The 10,202-nt window shown below is 46.8% G+C and overlaps 1 protein-coding gene across 1 annotated transcript; it reads left to right on the forward strand.

Moving 5' to 3' along the window:
• The first annotated feature begins 2,768 nt into the window (after positions 1-2,768).
• LOC141999461 (olfactory receptor 52M1-like) lies at positions 2,769-3,930 on the forward strand. The gene is given in 2 exon segments (XM_074972937.1): positions 2,769-3,845; positions 3,847-3,930. Coding segments are annotated over 2 exon segments (1,029 nt in total). The 5' UTR covers positions 2,769-2,900.
• Positions 3,931-10,202: the final 6,272 nt, after the last annotated feature.

Genomic DNA, 10,202 nt, shown 5'->3' on the forward strand with positions numbered 1-10,202 from the left:
TGCTGAGTAGAGTGGTAGTATCAGCTACAGTGACTTTCATGCTATGCTTCTGCTAATGCAAACTTCCTATGCATTGGTGACCAAAACTGGACACAGTACTCCTATATCAACCTATCCCCGGTGTAGACAGCATGAGGTTGAAGGAAGAATTCTTCCATCAACCTAGCTACCACCTATCAGAGAGGTGAATTACCTACATCAAGGGGAGAACCCCCTCCATCGGTGTAAGTGGTATCTACACTGTAGTGGTAAGGCAGTGCAGCTGTGACATTTTAAATGTAGACAAACATCAAGCAGATCTTTCAGAGAAGCATCCAGTCTGGATCTCCAGACATGAGGAGTTGGAGAATCCTGCACTTCCCTTCATAGTTTGTACCAACAGTAATTCATCCTCAGTGCTAAACATTTGGCCTTTATTTCTATCTGGAATGTGACTGGCATCAGCTTCCAGCCATTGGGTCTTGCTCTGCCTTTCTCTGTTAGATAAAGAGAACTTTAGTACCCACGATTTTCTCCCCATTAAAGTTTCCACTTGATCATCCTTTTGATAAGATAAATAGATAAAGCTCTTTAATTTTCTCTCAGTGACCGTCATTTTCTCCAGCCTCCAGTCATTTTGGTGGATCTTTTCTGCACCATCTGCTATTTTTGGAAATGTGGACCGCAGGACTGGATGCAGTCGGTTTCTCCAATGCCATATACAGAGGTAAAACCCTTCCCCTACTCCAACTCACCACTCTCCTGTTTATGCATCCAAGGATCGCATCAGACCTTTTGGCCACAGCATCGGACTGGGAGCTCACGATGAGTTGGTTGTCCACAGTGACCCCTGCATTCGATAATAAAGTGTCCTAGGCTGTTTGAATGCATTAAAACATTTTGTTTGCATTTACCAGCTCACCAAACATTACAGATCAATCGTTATTCCTGCCCTGGCTGCCTCTTTTTGACCACTGTTGCAATCTTCAGATCGTCTACAAATTTTATCTGCAGTTTTTTTCCATTTATCTCCGGATCATTGATGACAATATTGAATAGCATTGGGCGTAGAACGGATATCTGCCGAAGCTCACTAGAAACAGCCCTACTTACTGACAATGGCCCGTTGGCAACTGCTTTCTTAGATCTGACAGTTTGCCAGTGTTTAGTCTATTTAGCATGTGCTCTATAAAATTCGGTTCATTTGACAAGACCTGTATTCCATAAACCATGTTCTTGACTGGCATTAATTCTATTCCTAAATTATTTTTAACTAATCCTATACCATCTTGTCCCTTGTATCGGAACCTTGTCAAATATTTTCCCCTTATTTTGTAATAGTTTACATTTAACACAGAACTGTCCTGAATTTTCCTTCTTTTTGTTTTGGATTTACTGTTGCCTGATTGCTTTCTTCTCATTCCAAATCTATGTGTGGTTGATCTATCGTTCATAATTCTGTGGTTCATAATTCTAAGGTTCTACGGTAGATGCTGTTTTATATCCTCCTTAACAGCTAATGGACTGGAAAGTATTTCATCATCTCATGTGATATGAGTACCTCATACTGCTTCTTTCCGAATGCAGAACAAAACTATTTCCTGAACTCATAATTGCCCTATGCCTTTTCTAGGATTTCATTTGTTCTTAGTATGCTTAGAAACCTCCTTTTTGTAATCCTTAGCCATGTCGAGAATGGATTTTTCCCTGATTTCCTTAAGGTCCCTTATCAATTTTCATAACTTCCAATATGTATTGCTTTCTATATATTTTCCTTTCCCCCCATTTCTTATAATAAATAAATTTTATTTAGTAAATTTAAATTTAATAAACTGCCTTTAATAAATAAATAAATTTGCAACTGAACCAGGTTTTTAGCCAAAATTGTCCACTTTCTTGATTGTGGAATTGTGACATTTTAACAATCTAATAAACTCTTCTTAAAGAACTCCCAATTTTCATTCCTGGTTTTCTGTGTAATATTTTCCTCCTAATCAGTTTTGCTGATAATTTGCCTCAGCTTTGGAGAAGAAGCTCTTTTGAAGCACTGTTTCTATAGATGTTAATGGTAGCGAATTGTTCTCTGTTTGTCCATTTTAATGGAATCAGTTCCATTCTTTACTTTTCTCTCCTCAGTCACATGCCCCCTTTTTTGCCTCTTCTCTAAACTAAATAGTCCCAGACTTTTCATTCTGTCCACCTATGGCAGCTTCCCCCGTTCTCATAGACTGCCTTGGAAACCCCCATTCTATCTACTGTGTCCTTTATAGAGACTGAGTGACCAAAACTCGGTGCATGTCTACAGCAGGGTTTTCTCCACCCTATTCCTTAAGCATGTGAACATTGTCTTGTTTTGGCTACTACTGCAAATGAGGAGGTGTTTCCATGAAGTCCAGGTCTTTTTTCCCTGAGATGTGTCCTAGCTCAAACGTTTCCCCAGACTCAACTCTTAGAAAAGCTTTGGTTCCTTCAACTCTCAGATTTTGAACAAGTGGGTGAATGGCAAACTCAGTACAGCATGGGTTCTTAGTCTGCCATTCACTGAATTAAGCAAGAATGAGGGATAACAAGTATCCACACTTATGTTTCCTACTGGTGCCTATTAAAGTTTCCCACACCATGACATGTAAGATTTATTGACACATGGAGCACCATAAAACAGGGAACCAGCATTAGTAGGGTCAGTTGTTCATAATTCATTTCTCTGAATAAATGACAATGTCATTTCACAGTGTGCGAAGAGCAAAAAATCTGCTTCGCCCATGACAACAGCTTCCAGTGCTAACATTGTCTCTCCATCCAGGCATTTCCACTGTGACTATAATCCTAGATCCTGGGCGCATAAACAAAGAGAGGGAAACATACGGTACATCCAGGAGACACCGTTCTGCCTCAGGGTTGGACACTTTCTCCCCTACTCCATGTCAGATTCCAACACAACCGACTTCACCAACCCCTCCACCTTCATCCTGCTGGGCATTCCGGGCCTGGAGGCGGCCCATGTTTGGATCTCCATCCCCTTCTGCACCATGTACGTCATAGCCGTATTGGGGAACTTCACCATCCTCTTCATTGTGAAGACGGAGAAGAGCCTGCATGAGCCCATGTACTATTTCCTCTGCATGCTGGCTGTCACCGACCTGGTCCTGTCTACGTCCATCCTGCCCAAAACGCTGAGCATCTTCTGGTTCAATTCCAGAGAGATCGATTTCAGTGCCTGCCTCACCCAGATGTACTTCCTTCACTGCTTCTTACTAACAGAGTCTGGGATCTTCGTGGCCATGGCTTTTGATCGTTATGTGGCCATCTGTGATCCCCTGAGACATTCCACCATCCTGACAAACCTCGTGGTGGCCAAGATCGGGCTGGGCATGGCACTGCGTGGTGGCATGCTCGTGGTCCCCTTTATTCTAGTGGCGAGGCGGTGGCCATATTGCAGAACCAACATCATACCCCACTCATACTGCGAGCACATGGCCATGGTGAAGCTGGCCTGTGCCGAAATCCATGTCAGTAATTACTACAGCCTCTCTGTGGTAATCTGTGTATTTGGTCTGGATATAATTTTTATTGCTCTGTCCTATACCCAGATCGTCAGGGCCATCTTTAACCTTCCCACAAAGGATGCCCGTCTCAAAACTTGTGGGACCTGCGGCTCCCATCTCTGTGCCATCTTAGCCTTCTACATCCCATGTCTCTTCTCCGCCCTCATGTACCGGTTTGGCAAGAATATAGGCCTGCATTTCCACGTTCTCATTGCCAGCATTTACCTTCTGATGCCCCCCATGCTAAACCCCATTATCTATGGGGTGAGGACCAAACAGATCCGGAACAGGCTGATCCGGCTCTTTACTCATAAAGGGACCTAAAGTTTTCTCCTGGTGCTCTGATTCTCAGACCGAGCTCCGTGCAGAGCTGGCTGGTGACAAGGTGCTGGGCCCTCTTCCCTGAATCACTGACTGGATACTCAAAGAGACATTAAAGCCTTTCCTGGCCTTACTGTGCGTTGTCAGGGTGACAAACTAGGGAATTTGTTTGTGTAGAACACATAAACTCTTAGGGCTTCCACCTCCCTTATTGCAGGTAACTAGACCCCTGACACCCTGCCCCTTGCCCGTCCTCTTCCCACATAGCAGAACCTCCTTCTCCCCCTATTCTCTCCCTACTCCACCAGGACCCTGTCCCTATTACTCAGCTACAAATTCCCGAGGCAAGCGACCATTCTGTGGATTACTTGTTTTGATTTCAGTTCCCTTTTTTCCCTCCTGGGGCCTGTAGCTGGCAGGGTCCCAGCAATGGGGATGTGCTGGGAGCTCTTTGCCCTTAGCCAGGCCTCAGGGGCAGGGCAAGGAAAGATCTGCTTTGAAGCTACGAGGACAACAGCTGAGAGAGGCAGAAGGATAAGCCCCTGCGTCAGCTGGGAAGGCGGGATGCTGGGCGGAGGCTGGGGTGAGTTCGGTCGCTGACAGGGAGGGAGATGAACAGCACACCTGCCATTAGCCGGCTATTCACACACGTACACGACACCTTATCTGGAACGACAGGGCACCCATTGCCCAGGGGCTGAAGCTGGACAGGGAAGCTGAGTCTAACATACACTCTGCATGATGCTTTTGATCACTACATCTAGAAGCTCTTTAGCTAGGCTGCTAGGCAGCATTATCTCCATGTCATGGATGGACTGAGCCCCAAAGAGGTAAAGTGATTTGCCCAAGGCCACATAATAAGTCAGTGGTAGAGCTGAGAAAAAGAACTGGGAGTCATGACCCCGCCCCCAGCATCATTGTTCTGGCTATGAACTGGCATTGCTCCTCTGGTACCAGTACATCACCAATAACCATAAGTTCAGACACAAAGGCGATACATGCATATAAAGAGGAGAATCATATTTAGCAAATCATAACTTCCCCACTGACACCTGACAGGACATACTATGTACAACCTTTGTTGCAATTCTATAATCATGGTCGCAACAATAATAAAAATGGTCATATTCAATCATACAGCACCACACCCTGTTCTTGTCCCATCATGGTGCTACAGCAGCCAGCTAAGGAAGGGGCACTGCCAGGGCAAGCAGCTGGGACACTGCAGTCACTGGAGGATGGGAAGGGCAGATTAAAACCTCTTTTGATGCAGAGAGCCTTCTCCTTGTACAAATAAATGAGCAAAGCTTTCTTTAAAAGTGAGAGGTGGACGTCCGGGAACTTGGCTGTTTCCTCCAAGCGTCGCCAGCCAGCCCCTTCGGCTTTGAACAACCTTAACTTGTGTTTGACTAAAGCATCTTCCAGAAAGGTGGCCAGGGCTAGATCCACAAAGGCACTCAGGTAAATACCGAACTTAGACACCGCTGCTTTCTCAAACCCCAGCTCATCTGCTGCCTGACCCTGTAGGAGCCTCAGGTTCTGTCAGTGGCCTGCACAAAGCAACCTGGGGACTGACGCTGCTCCCCAGCTAATGGGCTGCTCAGAGCCTCAGCTCAGGCCTCAATTCTGGTGGGATTCTCCAATGAGGTGTCTCCCCCGCATCTCATCAGCTGGCCTGATCTGTTAGAGGTGCTCAGACCCCGCCTCCTGGATGGGGCCTTCAGATTGGGAATGTGTGTGTTTGAACATGGACCCATGTGTGTGTGTGTATGTGTGCATGTGCATCTGTGTGTGTGAACGTGCATCTGCATTTGTGTGTGAACCTGTGTGTGTGTGCACACGTGGGCGTGTGTGCGTGTGTGCTTATGTGGGTCCATCTGTGTCTGTGCACATGTGTCAGCATACATGTGTGCACAGGCATTCTTGAATGTGGATCCATGTCTATGTGTGCACGTGGCTGTGTGTGTGTACACATGGGCCCGTGTGTGTGTGTGCGCATGTGCATCTGTGTTTGTGGATCCCCATACCGTCCCCTAGCCCAGTGGTTTAGTGCTTTGTGATGGGGTGTAGCAACCCCTCACCAGTGCTGCGGGGGTTAATAAAACTTCTCTCTTGGCCACGGAGGTCACACCCCCTCAGCTCTGGGGAACATGCTCCAACTGGAGACAGGCTATAAAAGGCCACCGAGCAGCTCAGTCTTGGTGACCACCAGTGAGGAAGGAGGTGTGGTGCTGGTTCCAGGACACGGAGGCCAGACAGCAGGAGACAGAGCCCTACACACAGGCTCGAGATGCCACAGGGAGGGGAGAGACCACAGAGACCTAGAGATGGCAAACTGCAGAGAATTGGTTAGGAAGTGACCCAGGGAAAGTTGGTGGGGAAGTGGCTGCAGAACTGGAGACAGGCTTGGTGTGTTTCAGTGGGCTCCCTGTCAAGCAGGTGGTGAGCCCTAGGTTGGAACCTGATGGAGAGGGAGGGACCGGTTCCCCCTATCTTGCCCACCACCCTCTCTGGGGCGGTGGCCCAACTCACTAGCTCTATTAATTCTGGCTGCTAAGCTGCACTGCCCTGATATCAGGGGCCGCTATTGACCCTGGCCACTAGGCCACGCTGCTCTGATGGCAAGGGTTGTATCACTGACTAGGGCCACAGGGCCATGCTGCTCCGAGCCTGGGGACAGCCCTACAGATGCAACCCAGGGGCTGAAATGCCACCCGCCTCCAGCCCCCCAAAGGGAGACAGGTGTATCCACACACCTTCACGTGGCAAGTGGGAGAATCAGATTCAAATCCGTGCTCCATTGAATGTTTATTTGTACAAGAGCTCCAGCTGGAGACACTGAGCCCCCCACCAGAATAGCCATTTGCCTGGTCCTCAGGGCACTCACGTGGGATGTGGGAGTCCTCTATTTATGTCTCTGCTGCAAATCAGCTAGAGCTAGATTCACGAGAAAGTGCTGACCTGTTCTAGGCACCTCGCTCCAGGAGAGGGCTCATAGCTGGCAATCCCCCATGGAAATAGCCACCTTGTTCCAGCCTCTCAGCCGGGCCCCTAGAGACACAAAGTGGGAGTTAGGTGCTTAAGGACCTTGCTGAAGTACTAGAAAACCCCTTATTGGATGATTCCCCATGGACGTGTCCTTGCTGAGATCTGTTGGTGGTTCCCCCCGGGATCCCACCATTGTTGGGCTTGTTGAGCCGACACACAGGAACTCGTGGAGACTGGAGTCATAGATTCATAGATACTAAGGTCAGAAGGGACCATTGTGATCATCTAGTCTGACCTCCTGCACAACGCAGGCCACAGAATTTCACCCACCCACTCCTGCAAAAAACCTCTCACCTATGTCTGCGCTATTGAAGTCCTCAAATCATGGTTTAAAGACTTCAAGGAGCAGAGAATCCTCCAGCAAGTGACCCGTGCCCCATGCTACAGAGGAAGGCGAAAAACCTCCAGGGCCTCTTCCAATCTGCCCTGAAGGAAAATATGGCGATCAGCTAAACCCTGAGAATATGGGAAAGATTCACCAGCCAGATACTACAGAAAATTCTTTCCTGAGTCTTCGGTTAAGAGATTACCATTTATTGTAGCAGGGACTTAGCCAAAAGCAAAAGCAAAGTTGTATCACTCGTTCACCTCCCCCACATCCAGAGAAGTGACCCAGAGGCGTCTTTGAGTTTCCCCTTTATTGTAAGCATTAGCCCTCCCTCTACCCAGGTGGGCAGTTCTGGTCTAATTACCCTGCTAAATTCTCTACCCCGTTTGTATTTACCTTTGCTTATGCCCACTGCTGCCTTATAAGGGCTCTTATCGAGCACTTCAGCTTTTTTGTCAGTGAACACCTTCAACCCTGCGGTTTTGGGGTTTTCCATGTGCATCACAGATTGTCTCTTCCAGCATTTTACCAGACAGACTTGATGAAACCTAGAGATAACTCCCCACCAGATCTATCAGTTAGTCAGTTCTCACTCCATCTAATGAGTGCTCTTGTGACACTGGCTATGTCTAGTTTGTTAATCTGAATGTCATGTGGTACTATGCCAAACAGCTTGCAATGGTCTAAATCTATTCTGTCTCCCCAGTTCTTTTATCACCCACATTTGTTATTCCCTAAAAAAAGCATGAACTGTGGTTCTCCTTCAATTCCTTATTTTCTAAATGTGTTTTTCCATTAGTAGGCGCAGGATTGATGTCAAGCTAACCAGCTTTTAATATCTAAGTCATCCCTTTTTGAATACTGTTATAACATTAGAAGTCTATCAGTCTTCTGGGATATCCCTGGTGTTCCAATATTTATTAGAAATGAATTTTACCGGTGCAGAGATCTCCTCAGACAACACTTTTAGGACTCCTTGGACGCGTTATATCAGGGAATGCTGATTTAAAAATACTGATCCCTGGTAGGTGCTATTTACCATCCTTCATACTTACCAGTGGACTGAAAAGAAGTTCATGTGATCTGAGTGCAGCATCCTGCTTCTTTCCAAATACAGCACAGAAAGGTTTATTGAACATTTTTGCCCTTTCTGCATCATTATGAACAGTGTTACCATCCCCATCTAGTAAAAATCTATGCCACTCTTAGGATTTCCTTTGTTTCTAATATACTTAAAAATATTCTCCTTATTTCCTAAGCCCTGCCAGCCATGGATTTGTCTCCGGTGTCTTTTGCTTCCCGTATCCATTTTCAATATTTTATAATTTCTCCTTTCTAGCAACTGCTATCCACTTCGCCTGTTTAGAGGCACCGATGGACAATCTCTTCCTGTCAATTGATGGAGGTCAGACATCCATGTTCATTCTCCTGGACTTTACATTATTTGACACTGTTGACAATGAGATACTGCTGTCTCACCTAAGACGCAGCAGAATCATAGAATCATAGAATATCAGGGTTGGAAGGGACCTCAGGAGGTCATCTAGTCCAACCCCCTGCTCAAAGCAGGACCAATCCCCAATTAAATCATCCCAGCCAGGGCTTTGTCAAGCCTGACCTTAAAAACTTCTAAGGAAGGAGATTCTACCACCTCCCTAGGTAACGCATTCCAGTGTTTCACCACCCTCCTAGTGAAAAAGTTTTTCCTAATATCCAACCTAAACCTCCCCCACTGCAACTTGAGACCATTACTCCTTGTCCTGTCATCTTCTACCACTGAGAAGAGTCTAGAACCATCCTCTTTGGAACCACCTCTCAGGTAGTTGAAAGCAGCTATCAAATCCCCCCTCATTCTTCTCTTCTGCAGACTAAACAATCCCAGTTCCCTCAGCCTCTCCTCATAAGTCATGTGTTCCAGACCCCTAATCATTTTTGTTGCCCTTCGCTGGACTCTCTCCAATTTATCCACATCCTTCTTGTAGTGTGGGGCCCAAAACTGGACACAGTACTCCAGATGAGGCCTCACCAATGTCGAATAGAGGGGAACGATCACGTCCCTCGATCTGCTCGCTATGCCCCTACTTATACATCCCAAAATGCCATTGGCCTTCTTGGCAACAAGGGCACACTGCTGACTCATATCCAGCTTCTCGTCCACTGTAACCCCTAGGTCCTTTTCCGCAGAACTGCTGCCTAGCCATTCGGTCCCTAGTCTGTAGCTGTGCATTGGGTTCTTCCGTCCTAAGTGCAGGACCCTGCACTTATCCTAATTGAACCTCATCAGGTTTCTTTTGGCCCAATCCTCCAATTTGTCTAGGTCCCTCTGTATCCTATCTCTGCCCTCCAACGTATCTACCACTCCTCCCAGTTTAGTATCATCCGCAAATTTGCTGAGAGTGCAATCCACACCATCCTCCAGATCATTTATGAAGATATTGAACAAAACCGGCCCCAGGACCGACCCCTGGGGCACTCCACTTGACACCGGCTGCCAACTAGACATGGAGCCATTGATCACTACCCGTTGAGCCCGACAATCTAGCCAACTTTCTACCCACCTTATAGTGCATTCATCCAGCCCATACTTCTTTAACTTGCTGACAAGAATACTGTGGGAGACCGTGTCAAAAGCTTTGCTAAAGTCAAGAAACAATACATCCACTGCTTTCCCTTCATCCACAGAATCAGTAATCTCATCATAGAAGGCGATTAGATTAGTCAGGCATGACCTTCCCTTGGTGAATCCATGCTCACTGTTCCTGATCACTTTCCTCTCGTGTAAGTGCTTCAGGATTGATTCCTTGAGGACCTGCTCCATGATTTTTCTGGGGACTGAGGTGAGGCTGACTGGCCTGTAGTTCCCAGGATCCTGCTTCTTCCCTTTTTTAAAGATTGGCACTACATTAGCCTTTTTCCAGTCATCCGGGACTTCCCCCGTTCGCCACGAGTTTTCAAAGATAATGGCCAATGGCTCTACAATC

This window comes from Natator depressus, chromosome 1 (genome assembly GCF_965152275.1).
Source record: "Natator depressus isolate rNatDep1 chromosome 1, rNatDep2.hap1, whole genome shotgun sequence".
NCBI classification, from domain to species: Eukaryota; Metazoa; Chordata; order Testudines; family Cheloniidae; genus Natator; species Natator depressus.